The 21,931-nt window shown below is 39.6% G+C and overlaps 1 protein-coding gene across 4 annotated transcripts in view; it reads left to right on the top strand.

The window, feature by feature from the left end:
* inpp4b (inositol polyphosphate-4-phosphatase type II B) overlaps positions 1–21,931 on the top strand; it is a 915,802-nt gene that overhangs the window by 410,914 nt on the left and 482,957 nt on the right. For all 4 annotated transcript variants that reach the window (XM_078539235.1, XM_078539226.1, XM_078539244.1 and 1 more), the window contains 3 exons: positions 6,177–6,389; positions 8,753–8,797; positions 17,162–17,280. In XM_078539235.1, the coding sequence (XP_078395361.1) occupies positions 6,177–6,389; positions 8,753–8,797; positions 17,162–17,280 (377 nt within the window). The remainder of the gene's footprint in view (positions 1–6,176; positions 6,390–8,752; positions 8,798–17,161; positions 17,281–21,931) is intronic.

Genomic DNA, 21,931 nt, shown 5'->3' with positions numbered 1-21,931 from the left:
AATTGTTGGTAGTCTACACGTTAGACCGAAAATGGAAAATAAAACTTGAACAATTAACAGAATATAAGACAGTTGGGAGGGAGATACTAGACTTTGATCTAGTTTAATAGGATAATGCATGCAAGGAATCAGGCAAGCAAAGCTGAATTTGGTCCGTGCCTAAAATTACTTACACCTAAAATTCATTATTTCATATCCAAGACATTTTGAGAGGGGTCTGGCAGAGGAATTTTTAATTCATTTTGTTTACAGAATCATTTTAAGTGGTCCAGCCTTGGAATGATGAGTGGCAGGTAACTTTTGCATCATGCAAGCATCAGGTTATGACCAGTTCCAACAAGAAATGGCCCAAACAGCATCCCTGCCCCTCAGCAATACTATCATCATTAAACCCCGCTATCAACACCCGGAGATGACCATGAACCAGCTGCTTAACTGGATCAGCTATATCAATACTGCCTACAAAACTAGGACCGACGATGAATACCCTGTATTGAGTGGCTCATCTTCTGATCTTGAAAAACCAAGTCATGATTGTGATGGAATACTCACCATTTGTCTGGATGGGCACAGCTGCAGCAACACCTGAAGTTTTACACCATCCAAGACATAATGGTTCCCTTGATTAGTACCTCCATCACTGGAATCAGAATCCTCTCTGGCTATAGTGTGTTCTATCTGCACAACACGTCAGCAAGCACAACTTGAACATCACCTACCAACCTTTCGATCTTGACTACAAAAAAGGACATGAGCAGCAAAATCTTAGGAATGTCACCACTTTCAAGTTCCCCTCTGTGCCATGCACCACCCTGACATGGATGTGTGCTGCTTTCTTCCATCATTGTGGAGTCAATATCCTATGGTTCCAAACTTAGCACTATTGTGGGGGTACCATCACCATGAGAGACCTCACCACCACCTCAGGGCAGCTAGGGCTATCAATGCCATTGTTTCTCACATCGCTAACATGTATGAAAAAAATATTCATTTGAAATGATGGTTTTGATTGTAAATAATTGAGAAAAGGCAGTTGACGTAATGCTCTGATATATCATGAGCTTTCCAACAAAGGAAAGGATCTGTTCAAGAGTAGGGCCAACATTGCAGGTCATGATCATGGCTTGTGGCATTCCCAGGCCTCTGCAATAAAAGAAGTACAACCAATTTCCTACTGCATTTATCTCTAGGCTGAAGAGAAAAAATGGTGGATGAGATAGGATGGCATGCAATGTAATGCATTCTGGAATCAGAGATCAAATACAGTTAGAATGATGGAATGAAAAGTTGAATGGATTGAAGCCATGCACAATTTTTGGGGTTTGGTGTGCAGACTTGGGAATCCAGGGGAATGTCGTCTTGGGAGATGAGATTGAAACCGTGGGAGGTGGACAGTTGTTGAGACAGTCTAAGTTGGAGCAACTTTGAGGGAATTCAGAGACTTGATCTTTGAAAGTGAAAAATGTTTGGAATCCCTCATGAGGGAGACAGATTTTTAATGAGATTGTATAACTCTCACTGGTTACATCTGGGTGGGTTACTGAGAAATCCGTGGATCTGCCTTGGTCCCATCTGCCATTTATTGTGCAGTGTGGTGTGTGTTCAACTGCAGCTTGCCTTTTAATTCATATGTAGCTCATGTTGATTCTGAATGTTAGAGTATAAGATAGGTATTGTAAATTATTTTAGTTTTCTGGCTATGTATCATAAGGCTTATTTAGTTTGTTCAAAAACCATAGAGTCTTGTGGCTTTATTCTCTGAGTAAGTACCTGGGATCTCAACCTTTATCTACTTTAAACAAAAAAGTTATTGGTCCTGATCCAGATCATACCAGAAACTTGGTGGTCTGATCGAGGATCATAACAATTAAAATGTATAAGGTATTAAGGTACTTGACAGTACAGGTCTCTGGATTTATCTGCTATTCTACCACGACAATAAGATCAAAATACATTTGCTGAAAATCACATCAAACATTGATTTTAAAAATTGAGGCACCAAGTTAGAAACTGTACAGAGACACTTTGGCCCAGATTTTCACTGCAGCTCTTTAAAAATGGCAGGTGGGACTTGATTTCAGGATTCCCATCCCCATTCCTGTTTCCGAGAGTTTTCACTGGCAAAGGATAAGGGTGCGGGTAGCCTGCCTGCACACAGCTCTCCCACCCTTGTCGTTTCCATTGCAGCGGTGGGCAGTTTAAAACCCCCACAATTTTAGTGGAGTCAGGTCCCTTTAGTAAGTTTGCATGGTTCACTGAGGAGACATGAACCATAGTAGAACCTCAGACCCAAGTGGGGAACCAAAAAAAGAAACAGCTACTTGCTCCTGGAATTCTTTGATTGACAGGCTTTGAAATATTTTTAAAAAGTTGTTCTTTTAGTTTCAATAGTTAGATGTGGTATTATAAGTTGGATGCATTTTTACTGTAGTGATTGGAATCTCTAGTGTAATAGTCTGAAGTGATTTAAATGCCCAGTCCTTTTAAAATATTAAAAACTGAAGCTTTCACTTAAAGAAATAAAATCCACCACCAGCTACTGGACTGCTTTAATTGACAGGGCATCTTGTGTAGCTCAGAAAAAAGGGCACCTGGTTTTTCAATTTTATTGGACTTCATTGTTTACATTTCTGAGCATTTGTTATTATGGCTGAGCCCATCATGAATGCTTGGCTGAATTTCAACAGGCCAAGAACTACTTATCTCAGCAGGGAGCTGTATAAACATATTAACAGTTTAAAGAGACTACTAAAGGATTAGCTGTCATTGGTGTAGTTAGTGAAATAGATGTTTGTTGATACAGGAGATTGACCACTTGAGGGGATTTAATTTCTTTGGAACAGCTCTTTTTAAAGAGGTTTTTTTTCAGTACAGTGTGTTTAAATGAGATTAGATTGTTGGAAGTTTTTTTTTTATTGACCATTTCAAAGACATCCTGAGGTCTGCCTATAGCAGATAGTAGGTGAATGGGTATGGAGGATGCATGGGGGCAAGGGAGAAATGAGGGGGTATGGAGTGGTTGGGGTAGTGAGGGTGGGTTGAGGGTTGAGGGACTGACAATGTCCCAGGAAACAGAGGTGGGTGTTCTAGTCTTCTGGCCTGGTCATCTGCCCAATTCCATCTCACCCCCAGCTCCACGGAATGAAAACTTGGCAGGTGGGACTCTTTTAAAGGAGAGTCAGGGAGTTTCCCGACTTGACCTTCCTACCATCCTGATGGAAATCCAGCCCCTTGTGTAATATTTACCCCAAGCCTTATGAATTAACATATCATACATCCTTCCCTCACTCAACTCTTATCCAGGTGAAGTTAGATTTAAACAGTATCCAAATCAATGAACATGTGAATAGACATTATTGAAGAAACTGGGAAACTTTGGGACTTTAGTTTGAATTCAAGAAATTCTCTGTTGGCTCTTAAAGGTCCAATATGACATGTGTTTGAGACAATCTCAACGGGTTTAAAGAAATTTTGCCATAACACCATAATAAACATAATTTGCTATTAAATTGATCATCTTGTTCAGAGAAGTCATAAGGATGAGTGGATTGATGAAATGAAAAATAGAAGCCACCTTCTATACATATCTTTAAATTCATTCTCTCTTCAGAAGCATCTAATTAAAATTGTTAATTGTGTGTCATTTTCTGGCACTGATATCTTAAGTCCAAAAATACAAATGCAAAATGCAATGCTTTCATCCTTGGCACTGTAAATGATATTTCAATAAATTACAGTATATAAGTAAATTTCAAACAGCACAGTTTAACAAGCCACGCCTGCCTACAAGCTCAAAGATAGTCACAGATGCAATAGTGAACTCATTGTGGATCATTTTATCCTAATCTGCCTGGTGGGAAACTCATGGGATCAGATTGGAGGTGCATTTTAGATTCCCTGGGCAGAATTTTCTGCCTACCGGGTGGGCGGGCCCAACCCAATCTCCGGCGGGTGGGGAGCTGATCCCCGCCAGAGAAGCGGGCCCCGCCATGCGCTTCCTGTGCGGGGGGGGGGGGGGGGGGGGTGGGATTCCCCAAATACGAGAGTGCATGCGCACGAAAGAGCGCACATCTCCCTGAGACTAAGTGCTGCCTCAGGGAGGTCGCTGACAGTTGTGAAAACATTAAAAATAGAGAAAAAAAAATCCTTAACATGTCCCCCCCCCATGTGACATGAGATGGGACAAGTTCATAAATTTCACTAAAACTTTATTAAACTTTTATAATCCCTACATGAAACCTCTTCCTGCCGTTGGATGAGGTTTCATGTGTTTTCTATTCCCCACTGGGGCTCCTGGCCGACCCACCGACCTTAAGGTTGGACGGGCAGGTCCTTTAATTGTTTTAATGATCCTGTCAATGGCCTCAATTGGCCATTGACAGGTCGGCGGGCCCGCAGCTGATTTTGCTGTGCCCCTGCCTTCCTGAAGATTTAAATGGGATGCGATGACGTCAGGGGTTCCCCCCGACGTCATCCCGCATCATTTTGCACGTCGGCGAGTGGGCCCCGCCCCCTGCTCGCCAATGGCAAAATTCAGCCCCCTGTGTGGAAAGTAACATCAGGCAGGGTATAAAATTGGGGACAGATTCACTCCTGGCTGCTTCACACCAGGTGGATTAGGTTAAAATGACCTCCAGTGTGCTTGTCTTTGAGTTAAGCAGAGAGCTGTACAAGTGTATGGTGCACTTTATATAATTGTTAAATGAGTGTCAATTGAACAAGCTTCCTAACCTACAAAAGTGCATTGCAGTAGAGTTTAATTTTATGAAGGTTACAGTTCCAGGAATTATTGGTAGAGTTTGAGACTGAAGTTTATTCACAAATGCAGTGCTGTTAGTGATTTGTTGCAAACTGCATTGATGTGCAGGTGCTATTTTGATTGGTCAGGCCAAGCCTCTCAATAAACTTGTGATGTGATAATTCAGGTTCTGGACCACTGATGGTTCATATTTCTAGGGTGATGGTGTGGGGTGTATTGATTTCCTATTATGAAGGGGTTATCTTATGAGGAAAGATTGGACACATTGAGCCTGTATCCATTTGAGTTTAGAAAAATGAGAGGTGATCTTATTGAAACATGTAAGATCCTGAGGGGGCTTGACAGGGTGGATGCTGAAAGGATGTTTCTCCTTGTGGGAAAGACAGGAATGATAGGGGACACAGTTTAAAAATAAGGTGTCTCCCATTTAAGATGTAGATGGGGAAAATTTTTTCTCTGAAGGTCATTAGTCTGTGGAATTCTCTTCCCCGGAGAGCGGTGGAGGCAGGGTCATTGAATATTTTTAAGACAGAGCTGGATAGATTCTTGATTGACAAGGCAGTCAAAGGGTACAGGGGCTCAGCAGGAAAGTAGAGTTGAGACCACAATCAGATCAGCCATGACCTTAGCAAATAGTGGAGAAGGATCAAATGGCCAAATAGCCTGCCCCGCTTATTTTGTATGGTCCTGTGCACATTCGTATGTTTGTATGCTCATACCCATCTAAAAATGACTGAGCGATCAGACTCCAAATTCCTTCTGCATCTTCAGAAACAGAAGTAGCATGTCCTTTGTCCACTTATTTGGATGTGTAAGCATAGGAAGGCAGGTGCATGAGTTATATGGCTGTCTTACCATTAACCAAGTGTGATATCCTGTTCTGTCAATTCCTCTGGTTGCAAAAATGTTTGTAATGCTCCCATATGATATGTTGGCTGTTCATGAAAGTTGTGTCATGCCATATCATGATCAGAAACTTATGAGTGCCACACTGGTAAGCATGGAAGGTTAACCAAGCATAAAATATAGCTTTTATTGCTGAGAAAATGGGCACATTCACCTTAGTCAATCCCCGCAGACTTTCTGCCAGAATTCTGTCTCGCAGTTCATTGGATTCTAAGAAAATGGGCACTACTGATTCCAGCAGAACAGAAGCTGCTGGTGCAGAGTCCTTTTTCTTGATAATTCTGCCACCTAGTTTTGTATTGTATTAATTGCTTTAGGGAACTGCTGTGCGACTGTGAGAAAGTGCACAATGTAAAAACAGCAGAGGTAGCTTTCAGAGGTGTATTAGGCATTTGAAATGCTGGCAGGGAAGATGGATGGCTAATGCTACGCACTATAATTGCATCAATCCTGTCACTTTCTTTGTGAAATTCGTGATTACTGAAGGTGTTAAATGATTTTCTGAGTGCAGCATTTCAGAGTGGAGAGCCAGAGATTTATCTTGAAGCCGTCTCAAAGTCAGACTGTGGAGATTGGATTGCAGCACTCCGAGAAGCAAACTCTGAAGGTTTGCAAAGGAGAATTGCATACCTCCAGCAACTCATCATGGAAATCAAAGCGAATACAAGCCCAGATGGAACCCATCAGATTCTCCCTCTACCAGAGATACCATCTCCACTGATAAGTAAGATTTACAATGCATGAAACTCTGTGATTTCAAATGGTTTAAATCATTTTTAGGCCTTAAGGCTACATTTATGGTGTGATTAGTGATCTGATTAAAATTAAATTGATAATTATAATATTATAGTCATTCATCAAGGTTCTTTTTGATTAAACAAAATGGAATGAATGAACTTACATACAATTATTTTTGCTTTTTAAAAAATATGTCTTAAAGTTGAAGTTTGGCTTATGTAACTTGAATTGTACGAGTGGTATGATCATGCTATTTATCATTGTATCATAACAGTAGCACACTTTTTAAAAAAACGCGTAACTTGTTTCAACAATAACACCTGCTTGGAAACATTGCTAAAACAAGAACATTTTAATAGGTGTTTATTTTAGAATAATTAACCCCCTCCTTGCTGTCTAAGGCTAACATTGGAAAAAAGCCTTGTATAATTGAAGTTCACTTCAGTTTTATCATTGTGTTGATTTACATTGTGTAGTTTGTTCAAAAATGTTTACAGGTTCACTCTGCAGTAAGTGTTTTGTTGCATCTATAAAACTTTATCTGGTAGCACACATTCTCATAAATCATTTTTTGTTTTGGAAGTGATAGCTGCATAATTTCTCTTCCTCTTGCAGGCATGCCAACCCCACTACCTCATAAATCATGAGCCAAATTCTTAAAAATCAAGAGATTTGCTATAAAAATCATGGCTTTCTATTCTTTTTGAGCATAAACTAATATATATTGACAGTTAGTTTATAAGCCTCATTTGTGGCTTATTTATTCTGTAACAGGTCAGAGCTCTTTATGAAACTTCTATTACTACATCTGAAAATGCTTTACAAAAAAGTTTAGAAATCCTGCCTCTTATTAGAGTATGATTATGGCTATGGCTATCCAATTTGCAGCACTTCCTTCAAATTTCCCCAAAGCCCTGCAACTTTCTTTCTTGCAAGCATATACATTGTGTAGGAACTAACTCCTCCCTCCCCAGTCACTGTCAATATAGAGAATAAGTGATTGCTTTACACATAACATTGAGACACTTTGGATAGGAGGAATGTCCACAGCACTAACAAGAATTGGGATTGGAGTAGCAGTCTAGATGCAATACATGAAAAAATAGAACTCAGGTTTGGTGAGTTAGGATATTTAAAGCCTGTAGTGTCAGAGGAAGGAAAGAATGGGGGAGGGAAAAGGAGCTCTCAGTTTGATGGTCAGAGCATATTGTTTGCCTGTGCTCCTTGTGGTAAGCTACTGAAGTCAAAACTAGCAGCCAGCATTCTGAGAGCTGAACAGAAGAAGATGAGGACTCAACTCGCAGAGTGAGAGGCAGCGCCTGTCTACAAGCACATCACCCAGTGAGCTTGAATCTGCGTTGGCATTGCAGTTTTGGTAAGAGTTTCAGGCAGTCATATAACGGCACAAGGTGGAAATCCCTGTGAGAGGCAGCTTCACTCAGGTTCCAAACTTGATAAAGCTATGTGTTTCGACAGACTTTGGATTTACTCTGCAGTCAGCTGCCTAGAGTAAATATACCTGTGCAGTCCAAGATTGGATGCACATCCACAAAAAGATTGTTACAAATCCAAAGTTTTTTGTGCTGTCTTGCAAGATTATTGACAGGCTAAATTTGACTCAGAATTCACATCTCTCTTGATCATTTCACAAGAGTTGGCATGTCTGCTCTAGGCTTATTCCTCTGGACATTAGACAGGAGAGAGGGACCACCTATGTTGTCATCTCTGGTCTTTCTCTGGTCTTTGATTCTTGCTTTGTAACAGCCTCTGGTCTGAGGACAGGGACAATGGACTCGTTGTATCTTTCACCATGGGCAGATCACGTGTTCTGGTGAGACCCATTAAAGTGAAGCTTCGCAGCTCTAATATTGCACCATCAATTTCCACTATTTATTTTAATATTTTTTAATCAAAATATGTTATTTAGAGTGAAATATGAAATGAGGTATTTTTTAAATTGGGGTTAGCTGTTGAATTGGTTTTATTCTGCTATTAGACTGTGTTCCCCCTCTTAACATGTAAGATAAATAAACAAAATTAGGTGGTGGTGGGAAGAAAATCATGTATAAGTTAGATATACTTTTGCAAGTGATGCACAAGCTAAAGAATTTTCTGCTTTTGTCATAAGGGGCTTTTCACCTTATTGATTTTTTGTCAGAAATCCTTAAAAGAAAAATTGCCTCCTTACTGCAGCTTTGTTAGTGAAGGCAGGAAGAAACAAGATAAAGATGACAGGGGTTTCACAATATGATGCATACATTTACCCAGTATACCCAGTATACGAACATATGGTTTTCTTAACTGTGGAAAAAGAAAATACTTTGTTAATCAGTTCTCTTTAATCTATAGGTGCTGGCAAAGTTCCATTTGAACCAAAGCTGGAGTTTAGTCTTGGTAAGTTCAAAAACCAAAATGTCTTAATGTCTCAAGGCGCAGATAGTACTGTATGTGATACGTTCAAATCTGCCTTCAATTTTTATTGAAAGTTTTAATGAAATGTCTCAATTAAACTCCCTGCAAAGATGAATTATTACTCTGAAATATTTTCAATAGTGCACACAATTGCAGCATGCTTGAGCTGGATTTTACAGGGTGCTGCAGGCTCCGCCCTCCCACTAAAAAGTCAGATGCTTTAAGGCGAGACTTCCAACCCTTTCTCGGGAGAAAGTCTCGCCTTTGTAAGCTGCTGGCCAATCGGAAGGCCGGCAGCTCTGTAGTCCCAGCACAGCCAGCTGGGAGTGGCCACAGCTGGCACTACAGGCAGTCCCATCGCGCCGAGGAACCCAGCTAAGTCTGGGATCAGGGGTCTCGATGAGAAGGTGGGGGTGGGTAGGTTCAAGGGTCCAGGGAGGGGGTTAAAGGGGTGGATAACCTTGGCAGAGGGGGGCCTCCGATGGGCCCAGGGGACCTGCAAAGGAGGTTTCCCCACTTGCCCAACACCAGCCTGCACAGCTAAAGCTGCTCGGCTTCCCGCATGGCGTGGGCTTCCCCCTGCCGCTGGTAAAATACCAGCAGAGGTGGGATGGGGCTGTTAAGTGGCTGTTAATTAGCTACTTAAGGGCCTCAATTGGCCTAAGGGTGAGAGGGCAGCCTGACGTTTCTCCTACTCCTGTAAAAAAAAAATGGGTCAGTGGCAGACGGGTAGGTAATGGGAGACACCTGCTAGATTTTATATGTCCCGCTGCCTTCATACCTGCTGACGGGGAGCATAAAATTCAGCCCCTTATGTTGCTTTTATCTAGCATGTCTTAGCAAATGTCACAATGAGACTTCATCGTTATACTTGCATGAAGTATCAGATAAAATATTCTATGCATTTGTAAGTTATACAATTCTTAGACCAATAAGGCCCAATACCTGTGACGTCAGGAGCTATTTTACATTTTCCTTGAGGTATTGAGATGAGATGTGGTGTACTTGTTTACATTAATAAATTCCTGAAAGTAACACATTGTGTTGAGCTCATTGATATGCTTTTCACATGATAACAGGCACCATCCCCTCAGGTGCCCCAAGAATCTGCTTTGGCCCCATCCTATTTCCCCTCTACATGCCACCCCTGCAGACATCATTGGAAAACACAGCGTCAGTTTCCATGCGTATGGTGTCGAAACCCAGCTCTACCACAGCATCACCTCTCTCGATCTCTCCATTGTCTCTAAATTGTTTGACTGCTTGTTTGACATCCAGTACTGGATGAGCAGAAATTTCCTCCAACTAAATATTGGTAAGACTGAAGTCTTTGCTTTTGGTGCCCATCACAAACTCTATTCTTTAGCCACTGACTCCATCCCTTTTCCTGACAACTGTTATGAGCTAGACCAGACTATTCTCAACCATGGTGCCATATTTGACCCGGTGATGAATTTTCAACCACTTAATCATTTCATTACTAAGACCACCTATTCCACCTCCTTAATGTTGTATGGCTCTGTCCCTGCCTTACCTCATCTGCCATTGAAACTCTTATTCATACAAGTATTTTTGTAACTTCCTCCAGGCCTACAGCCCTCTGAGTATTTGTGCTCCTCCAATTCTGGCCTCTTGCTCATCCCCGATTTTAATTGCTCTACCATTGATGGACATGCCTTTAGCTGCTGAGGCCTCAGGCTCTGGCAGCAGTCCTTTTAAATCTACCTCTTTGCTAAGCTTTTGGTTGTCTACCTTAATATCTTCGTATGTGGCTCTGCATCAAATTTTGTTTGATAACACTCCTGTGAAGTGCTTGCCATATTTTGGTTTTGTTACGTTCAAGGCACTGTATAAATCCAAGTTGTTGTTGTTACTGAACGAAAGGCATTATACAAATGCATTATATTGAAAATTCTATTTAATATATGCACATGACTTTCTCATTTAAAGTAATTAAAATAACATGTACATAAACTTTAGTTAAAGAACTGCATGTTGCATGGGTTAACAAAAAAAATAAATTTCCTGAAAGTAAAATTAAAATCAGTGAAAACCAGAGCTTCTTATATTTTCATAGCTTTAATAGTCTGTCAGTGGGGGAGAAATTAGCCCCTGTGTGCACAAATGCCAGGCGGAAAATAAGTGCAAAAAAGACCAACGAAAGGCTCATTGTGTTGCACCCTATCTATATCTGTGTTATTTGTGCTGTCAAATTGGTAAAGGCAGTTTTGCAGACATCCTAGTAGTCACCTAAAGCCCCTTAAAATTCTAAATAATTAAGAAGTGTTTCAGGCATACAGGAGTTAGCTCCTGACTCTTATGCCTAATACCCCTGTACTAAGTATTCTACTCCAGTTAATTATACCGTGTTTAAATGCATAAGTGTGTTTCTGTTGCACAGAAATCAACTTGTAATGAGTCTATTACTAAAATCTTTTTAAGAAGAAGCTAATGGTATGATTTCAAAGAATTTTTTTTGAAGATGGAGTGGGCCACAGCAAAAGATGACTGGCACCTTGCCTTGTAAAGAGGCCTGTTAAATAGCTGCAGCTATGTTAGAAGCAGCCTGCTCTGTTAATCTAGCTGCTTCTTAATCCATCACATCCGCTGTCTATTAAAAGTCTACCAGCCAGCTGCTGTGTTTTCATCTTATTAGTACAATGCATTTATTTCTATAGGTCAGGCACAATAATGCGACTTCCATAGCATTTAACTACTGCTGAATAACACAGATTGCTATTAACTGTGGTGCTTTGCATTCAAGAGTAATTTTTTTATATTTCTGCACCATTATCGCTACATCCATTAGGCACAGTATTTGAATATTCATGAAGATGTTCCAATGTTCTATGGTATACCAACCATCATTTATCTGCTGTGCGCCACAGTGATGGCCACCCCTAATAAGAATAAATGTCTTGGTGGAGACAGAAGGAGATAATACGAGAGAATATTGCATTTTGAAAAGAAAACAGTCCTTAACTCAACAGCAAATTGTTTTCCTTATTTCATGCCCTTTCTTTACTATTGCAATCCTGAGTGGTACTGTAACTCCGCCCATTGTTACGTAACACAATTAACACTTCAGGGCAAACTTACTCTTTATGCAGTGTTTTATATTTTTTCAAATAAATATAAATTATGAAGTTACTTAAATGTGGTGTCAACAAATTTTTCCCTTACCTTCCCAGTAGTTTTCATTTAATTCCAGTTTCCCTTCTCCACCCACACATGACATTTCCAAGAGTAAAGCACCTGTGCTGGCACCGAGAAAGAATATAAAATTAACAAAGTTATTTTGAGCTGACATGATGACAAGTTATGGAAAAGCTTTGTTCTGGTGCAAAAAGGGATTGCATCACTGCTGTAGCTCATAACAAAAGAAGTGAGGTAAATGCAAGGAACTTTGGCTCTTTAACAAGTTGATTCTTTTTTATACAGTTCCAGAGGGAGGTAGGTGGTAAGGTGAATGCAATTTTCAGTTGTTAATATCAACCTTTTTGAATAATTACTGCCCTCATCCCCATTGAGATTTTTTAATGATTCTGAAAAGGGTGTGTATAGGGCATGGCTAAAATGCCAGTCATTTTGATCATCAAGTGCAAATCTTGTGCTGCCTCACCTAGTTGCCAACAAACATAAAGAAATGATGAGTGGCTGTAAATTTATAATTCAGCTCTTATGATGAAAAATGCACGTGAATGGAATTGCAATGTATCCATGCACACTCTTGGCTGCTAGCAAAATACAAATTAAAGTGCAGTGGAAAAAAAGTTAATGACTTTATTGCTTTTAATATTGGCTACAGAAAGCTTGAGTAATCAAGACAGCCACTGGTAATATGAACCATAATCATCCTTTGAGTGGAAAATATGGTCAGTAAGTCTCCAGCTGTCATTTAAATTGGTTCCACTTAGATGTTTACCGCTGTCCCAGAAGCATATTAGGTTTCTACATATCCCATCCAATGCATTGTAAGGCATGCACTAAACAAGTCTTTTGTGAAGCTAGGTTTGTCACCACACTGCTTTTTCTTCTTTTAGACATAATGTTTTTTTAAAAAACTTTTTTAGTTTCAGTTTTCTTTGTCACAGTTTTCTGTACTGAACTTGGAGAGTACTCTGATGCATATTTACTTAATGAACTATTTTTATTGTTAAATAGCATGGAGCCTTGTGTTCTTTGGACGCAACGGATGTGTGTGGTTTGGATAATCCAGGGGAAAACATTCAAATCAAACTTCAGAATAAACTGATTTAAATTTACTTTTCCTCATCAGTGACATCAATGAAAAATTGATTCATTTACAAATTTGATTGAGCACTCTTATCATTGAAACTTATTTCTTTTGCAAACCAATTTTTTTGCTCTAGCTGTCCCGACTTGGTTGCTCAACTTCATCATAAGTGAGGAAGGTGAGCAGAGGATCCAAAGCAAAGGTGTGCATAGGACTGTTCTAAATGACAAGGGAAATAAGGAGTCACCCACGAGACTAGTCTGAAACACAGAAGCCAACAATATCTAGAGTAAATGACTGCCAAAAATATAGTAAAGACATATTGACTAAAGATGTCTGTTTCAAATTATGGTGAAATACTTTCAATTGTGCATATACTGGAAAGTTCCAAGTTTGATTGAACTGAATCAGCCAGGGTGGCAATGGGGGTTGAACAGTTGGCCTCAGTGACAGTGAACTGCGGAGTTAGGAATTAGCCTGTATTGCTGCTTCTGATTGTTATCCATACATGCATGTCTGTTGACAGAATTTGTCTTAGTTACTGCACCTCCCACAATTTAGTAGCTTGCTACCACTCTTGGCCTGAGTTTACACATGTAGATTGACTACCGGATCAATATTCAAGAGCATAAGGTTAAGTGTGCTGGGGCAGTCCAGGACCCTATTCCAGTTCTTATCTCATGAGGTACATAGCATTGGCCTTAGTACTTCTCATGATATTTCCAAAGTTACCCTTTTTCAATACCTGTTGAATCTTGCCAGATTATACTAAGCCTTTTCTCTGTTTGCTGCATTCCTGATTCTCCTGATTTACTGCCAAACGTACACTGATTTCTTATTACTGGCCACCCTGCTTCAATGTATCCTCTAATTTTCGCTTCTTGTGCACCGCTTGTTTGTCACACTGCATGCTTTCTTTAAGATTGCTGCATGGCAGTGCAAGTTGCGTCTTAAAGGGAGCATTGTCTATGAGCAGTCGGTTAGCTTCGCTCTGTGGTATGTTCTGGACTGTTGCGTGGCTGATCACCTGTGCAGCCTAGAGGAAACATTTCCCTGCTCTTCTTTGTAAACTGGAATGGGATCTTTTTTGTTCACCAGACAGACCAGGTAGGGCCTCTGTCTGTCATCTCATTGGAAAAATGGCATTTTCAACAGTGCAGCACTCCCTCCGTTTCAGCCAACGTTTTCTGCTCAAGTGGGCCTTGAACCAATGATCTTCTGATTCAGCTAAGAGCGAGCCAAGGCTAATACATCAGCCTGGAGTTTGTAGTCAGTGGCAAGGGCGCTTGCCGCTGATCACAAAGTAATTTAGCAATCTCTCTGGTGAGAATTTCACCCCCAGTGTCAAGCAGTGGTACTGCAACTAATTGTAATGTTCTTTACTGGGCATCCATAGCATGGAACAGCAGTGATGACGAGGCTATCCTAGCACCAAAGGATTTTCAAAGACAGGAAATATTAAAGCAATAAAAATCAGGTTTTTTTTGAATGAACCAAATTAAAGGTTGAGTCAGAGATAAAGGTGAAGGTAAAATATTCTGAGAAACAGTTTTAAAAAAGGTTATTATTAAAAAAATTAGCTTAGAGAAATCTTCTAATTAATCATGTAATAACATTCCACAAACATAAAATTATTTTTTCAGGACAAGTTCTGTTGTTGATCTAATTTTATTAATCACATCACTGCTAAAAGACGATTTACACCTCACTGAACGAAGTTTAACTTCTTACAAAGTTTCTAACAGTCATGCGGGAGCAGCAAAGTTGAAGTCCTCGCTGGTTCAGTGATTGCTGACTCTTGGGGCGGTGGGGGGGGGGGGGTGTTGTCCACCGTGCAGCTTGTGTTGGAACCCTGAGTGACAGACTGTAACTTCAGGATTTCTGTGCATCCTGAAGTTACGGTCAGCTGCAGAGGGGTAATGACCACGAATGTTGGCGGTTTACTGTCAACAGCCCCTTCCCCACCACCCACCACCACGCCCCCCCCAAGTCAAGAAAAAAATCTGGACTAATACTATTGATTTAAACAAGGAGGTGTCAGACTTTGCCAGATTTGCCAGAGTTGAGGGGGGCATTTGTGACAGATGCCAAAATAGTTTATGAAACCAGCCTTGCTACTTTCTCTGCTCTTCCTCACTACTGACCATGATGGTTCTGCTCACTGAGGATCAAAAGTTGTTGGGATATAGTGAAATGTTATGGGTAAGGCCAACTTTCACAGTGTCAGAGTCAAATACACAACTTAGGTAACCATTGCTTCACAAAAATGAAGTACTTTTACCCAAATTCAGTTTGCTATTGCTTCTGTTTTCCTTGAACCTCATTTTAGATGAAGCAAAGGGTGAGCGAGCTTATTTCCTCACTAATGAAGCCATAATTTTTATTGCCAATAATAAAAGGGAACATGAATACACTTCTCTGATAAATGTGTGTCTTCCCTAAAGTTTTTAAAGAGTTAATAAAATTTCCTGCAAATAGTTTCTGTTTTGTAAAAAAGCATGATTTTTCATTAACTGCCCTAAAAATGTATTTGCATTTGTTAAGTCAGTCCTGAATAGAAATTAGAATGCTGTTTTTTTTTCAAATCTGGAGTTAAAAAGCTGTTGATCATGAAGCTGTCCGATTGTGTCATAAAAAAACAAGTGGTTCACTGGTATTTAGGGAAACCCTGTATTGCCTTTATGGAACTCCAGTTCATGAACTCCAATCTTAAATGGCCTCTGTCGCAGCCTAGTAAGCCTCTCAGTTTTAACAAATGAGAATAAAATGTTCAAGAATGAGGCCATCACCATCATCTTCTAGGGCAATAAATGCTGGCCTTACCAGCAACACCCACAACCTGATAATAATTTTTTGTTAGAAACAATTGATCCATTTTCTATGTGGACAAACCTGCCACAGAACAAAAACAATATAGAAAATGCCTTCAAATTAAGTGTGACATGAAAAGGAACCAGGGAATTACAGTGACAATGATAAAAAAAACATGCTTAATTTATTATGAAGCTTCATTCTTTAAAAGAAAATTACATCCTTATTATTGACCAATAAACTAAGGGGAGGATGATGGTGATAACGTTCAGGGTATGGAGGGGGAAGGGGAGGGCAGTGCTGGGAGAACGTTGCTATGATTACTTCATTATAGATGAAATGTTAGCGATATAAGTGTAAGGAAATTATGCTAAATGTCCATAATTTTTAATATTGCCACATAGATTTTAATGAACTTATTGGGTATTATCAGTAAGCAGTATTTCTGCTTCTTAATCCTTCATGTTCCTTTCCCCAGATATTGCATTTCACTGATATGTGTTCGATTACTGTGCAATGTTATTTTAACAGTGCTCCTGGAGAATTCTGTTTAAGGTACACTGAAGCACAAATTTCATTTCCTGAACTACATTCCTTCTGGCAAATGCATTAAGTAGATTGATCTGCACCAGCTTGTAACCAGCCAAGTCGGTTTTCCAAAATGTTTCCTGTCTCATTAACTTGCTTTTAAATTGGTGAAGCTCTTGTTTCTGTGAATCGTTAAAAAAATACACTATGCACAGTCCTTTGAGAGTTGTGAATGATTTTATTATGCTGTTTGCTAATGACAAGTTGTATAACCATTCCTGTATATGTAACAGCACTGAGTGAAAGGCAGTGTGGGAAAGACAAGCAGGTTTTCTGTATGGAGAAACTATTCAATTCTGTTGAAAAAATATGTTTTGTTGTTGCTGCTTAAAATCATAGTGGATAGTTTGGGGTAACAGATTGTGAAGTGAGTTGTTTCCTGATAAAACATGGGTAGTGAATTAACACAGTGATACACTGTAATGTGTGCACACGCAGATCAGACAACTGAAGAACATTTGGCAGTAAAATATTGGCAGGAAATCAAATTAAGGATGGTATAGGTTATGGAAAAGTCTCCAAACAAGCTTTGACATGTGACTTCCTTCAATAAGCTTTGCTTCCAAGGACTTCCTTTAGTTGGAGAGTTCCTCTCTACAGCAGAGTGCTCTGCTGGGGCTAAACCTAATCTGTGCTGTGGTGAGGTTTTTTTTTCCTGATTTTTCTTTTAGAAAGCCAAGCTTACAATTCTTTTCTGCATTTTGTACCAGCATGCAAGGAACTGGTGGCTACAGCTCGTGATCGGAAACCAAATTCTTTTGTGCAGATCACTATCTTAAATCCTACACAACAGAGCCTGACAAGATACTCTAATACTGAAACAGTGGAGGTAAGTGCATTATTGGCACTCTTGTATGTGCTTAACTTCAGTTGCCTTCTGTATATAAATTGACTTCTATCTGCCTTGAAACGCTTCTGACGTTTTGTTAGTGAAAAGAATGACAGCATTGCCACTCCAGAAAAGAAGGAGCAAGGCTGTAGTCTGCAGCTGAAACCTAACCTTTCAGCAATAAACAGTTCAAAACTTTGTGTAAAGAAAGCCTGGTGTAAGCTCCCAACAAACTGTATTAGCTCAATTTTGTTGCAGCTGTGAACTGTGCCTGGAAGCCTCAGCTGATTACATTTTTAATAGCTGATTTCAAATTTTTAACCTTATCGCAGAGGATAGTCATAGCTTTAGTAAAAGGTTATGGAAATACCTAAGATTTTGACCTAAAAGTGGGAGGATTGTGACAGGCCAATTTTGATACTGGTTGGCCTTTTTTTTTTCACTGAAAAGGTACAGTTGACAGCAGGCGCATAATACTCCTGCCATCGACAACAATCTTCAATGTAAATGACACAGCCTCCTGCTACCTGATGCAAATAGAGGCCCATGGTTTACGTGCTGCTGTCTGATGCAGTTTCTCCTGGATCTGTCTATTAAGTGCACAGGGCCGATTCTGGGAGTCTACTTGCGTGAATCAAGATGTGCTAACGTGTGATGATGTGATCATTAGGCTTGCTCATGTGTGCATTGTGCTCCACAGCCTCATTATGTCTCAGTATTCTTTGGTTGGTGTATATGTACAGAGATGAAACTTGCAGATATGCACTGTACATTCGTACCTATAAAACAGTCTCCAATCATGTACCTACAAAAATAGTGATGGCAGATTGCAAAAGAAATAAGGGTGAGTAGTGTGTAGAGATTAGGGGCCTCTTGCTTACGTATTGCTTTCACCAGACTCAATAGCATTAAAAGGCGCTCTTTTATGCTTCCTCGTAAAATGCAAATAGTAGAATGATGCATGCAATTTCTCAAAAGTTTTGGATGGCATTCAGGGCAGCAATTTATTTTTATTACAGATTACCCATAGTAGAAACAAACTGAACAGCTTCTAGCTGTGCAACCGAAGGAAATTCTTAAAAGATTATTATTTTTTAAAGTGTGAAAAATATTTCCCCAGAACAAAAAATGACAACTGCTGTGCTCCGCTACGTTGTGGAGAAAATGACAGGTGCTGAAGATGCTTCGTATGATCATTGAGCTCCCTGTAGACAGCAGATCCAGCTGCTGCAAGCTAAACCTTTGGTTACTTTGAGGCTGTGACTTCTTATTTGAAATCACTTGCTGTTCTGTTTGGTTCCAGCATTTCATTTAAGGAGCCAGTTCTGATTTCACTGATTTCAGCAGATGATTGAAATGCAGCAGAACAGTTTTATTTTTAAAAAAGGCGAATTTTGCTCAATGAAACTATTGATCTAAGTTTCTGATTTTCCGGATTCCTGTGATAGGAAATGTTGTACTTTCTGCAGGAACCAGTGGAGGAAGTGCAGTTATAGATCAAAGTGTTGATGTTGCTTGGTAGAAACTGAAATGTTTACAGAAATTCCTAGGCTGAATAAACTGGTGCATAAATCTTTATAAATTGTATCCTTTTTTGAATAATAATTTTTAAAAAAGTAATATGAATTATATTTGGGTTCTTCAAGCAAGTGCAACATGAAGCAAATTTAGATTTTTCTTTTCATAATCACCCTTCAGTTTTCTCCCCTTCCACTGAATCATGCTGGGTGGAGTTCTGTGGATGATGACATCCTTCCAGGAGAGAACTCAATCAATCATTCTTTATGTGGGACCCCAGGCTGTTGAGTGACAACAGGCTTCTTGGCTATATGGCAGGCATTAGAGGCTATCCTTTCCTCATCCAGCAAAGTCGATAAATAAGAAAGAAAAGAAAGGCTGGCATTTACACAGCACCTTTCTTGACCCAGGGAGGTCCCAAAGCACATTGCAGTGCTTTTGAAGTATAATTGCTGTTGTAATGTGGGAAACCCAACAGCCAGTTTGTGCATGGCAAGGCCCTACAAATAGTGAAGTGACAATGACAAGTGATAAAGTAGGAATAAGCAGCCGGAATAATGGTTGATCTACAATACTTGTACTGACGTTATTGATGAGATCAGCTAACTCTGAATAGATCTACTTTGTGACTTTCCGAGTCTACATGGCTCTGTTCAACAGTGGCCATTTTCCATTTGAGCTACTGGGGGAACTTTCCCAAAATTAAAGATTTTGAAATTGCCGAACCTTTTTTCTCCTAGGTTTTACATTAAATTGTTAACTTTTTCGTGGATTTTGCCTTATAATTTTCCTAAACCTTGTTAGTTTAGTAAATAATCTAATATACTGAAGAAAGTATACTTCGTTGTGTTTACAATGGAATTTTGTTAAAATGTCAGTTTCCTTTGTTGTTCCAAAGATCTTGCATTTGCAAATTATTCAAAGATTTAGAATAAACTGTTTTTCAAGCATATTAAAGCGAGATAGAATAGTATGTCCACTATGTAAATAACTGTTTCAGCATTCAGAGATAAAGATACAGAGCACTCTTATCGCATTAATCAGACATGGGGGAGGTGGACCTTACTCTGTATTTACATTACAGGGCAGTCAGTCCTTGTTGGCAGATTGGCAATGTGAATGAAGCTGCCAGTTGGGACTGTGCACACTAACAAATTAGGTTATTTAGATGGTGCCTCAGTGGCAGTACTGCTTCTGACAACATTGTTACACGAGAGGTGTTCTTCAGGAAATAGTTCTCCAATATAAATGCTAGTCAGCCTACCATCTTCCATCCCTCATTAAATTTCAGCTCATCCGAAACTCTGGCTCCATATCCTAACTTACACCAAGTCCCATTCATCCAGCACCCCGATGCCCAGTGATCTACATTGTCTCCCGGTCCAGCAGCACCTCGAGTTGAAAATGTTTATCCTTGTATTCAAATCCCTCCATGACTTTGCTCCTCCATATCTTTGTAACCTCCTTCAGCTCCACAACTCTATGTTCCTGCAACCCTGGCCTCTTGTGTATCCCTGATCTCCTTCAACCCATCATTGGCAGCCATGCTTTAGCTGCCATTGGTATCCCTCCTTAAAGTTATCCACCTCTGTACCTCTTTCTCTTCCTTCATGACACTCCTTAAAATCTACCCCTTTGATCAAGCCTATTATGGTCACCTGTTCTAGCATGTCCCTATATAGCTTGATGTCAGACCTTGTTTGATAACGCGTCTGTGCAGTGCCTTGAGACACTTTGCTACTTCAAAGACACTAAGATGTTTTGTTTATATATTATTTTTATCAGCTTTACTGTTGACTGGGAGGAAAAAGGTTAATTACCCAGCTACTACCTAACTGGCAAACCCTCAAAGTCTTCCCCCATCATATTCTTTTTGGCAATATTCACCCTTGAATCATGCCTAAAGAGAATGCACAGAGCAGTTGTGTGAATAGTCCTGGCAATTGTTTCTTATTATATGCTGAAATATTTCCAACTTCCCACGTATCCAGAACTATTAAAGAATTTTTTCAATTAAGTAATCTTCTAAAAACTGCAAAACGTGGCAGCATTCATAAATATGGATGCCTACAAAACATAAAATAATAAATTCCCATTGAAAAGTTAATTTTGACTCATTTTGTACCTTGTCTCCTGTGGTATCGTTGTCTTGTATTTTATTCTTCACAAAAAGATTTATACGTTTTGTGCCAAAACACATTCCCACTGCGAGCTTACATTAATGGCCCAACTGATTAACTGTCATAACTTCCAAGATTCAAGGTTCAATTTCTGGCTCTAGTTTTTTGACCTATTGCCATAGTTTTACTAAATTTTAAAAATTACTAATTTTGGACTATTTTTGATGTAGAAAACAGTCAGCATTGTCTTTAATTGCTTGGCTTTTTTTAATCAAAGGGCAGCCAAAAATCTCATACATGCTGTAAACACTGGCTCTTTTATTATCCCTTTTCTGACTGTTTAAGTAAAAAGCAGAAAACAGAAAACCCTTGTTGCAGTTGCTTGGCTAGCTTGGAAAATTAACAAAAAAAGATTGAGGGAACGAAAGAGAGGAGTCTCAGAGCAGCATGATAGGGTGTTGCTTTGATGGTCTTACATGCTGTGCTGTGGAATGGTAAAACACAGGTTCCCTATGTGATAGATACCATGATCTGAGCTTAAGGAAAAGCCATGCAGTAGAGGCCAAGAGAGGAAAAAATGTGGTTTGTAGCAGCTGCTCATTAAGGTGGACTGTGTGAGGTACTGTCGAGCTTCTTGTGTTGACAGATGCCTGAGAGCAAATCACTATGCCCATCTTAATGATGTCCATTATTATGGGATGTCCAAAGGGAAGTGTGGAAAGTTACATTTAAAATATTAAAGGGGGATAAGTATAAGCCTTGGCTAGATGCTCACTGTCACCACCATTTTGTGAAACTTCAACTTGTATCATCTAAAAATGAAATTATCTATAGATTTGTTAAAAATAATGCACGAAAATAATTCAGCAGTACTGGGGCACTCAATGAAGAATATTGAGATACAAGTTAAATTGTATAAGAGAGGGTTGACAGATTAACTTACTTTCAATATGGTAAAGTATGGTCGTTACTGTGAGTTGGCTAGAAATTGTGTCTTATGGCTTACTCTTGAA

Source organism: Cetorhinus maximus, chromosome 1 (assembly GCF_964194155.1).
Source record: "Cetorhinus maximus chromosome 1, sCetMax3.hap1.1, whole genome shotgun sequence".
In the NCBI taxonomy this organism is placed as follows: Eukaryota; Metazoa; Chordata; class Chondrichthyes; order Lamniformes; family Cetorhinidae; genus Cetorhinus; species Cetorhinus maximus.
Note: the sequence above shows the minus strand (reverse complement) of the source record. Positions and strands in the feature narration are given on the sequence as shown.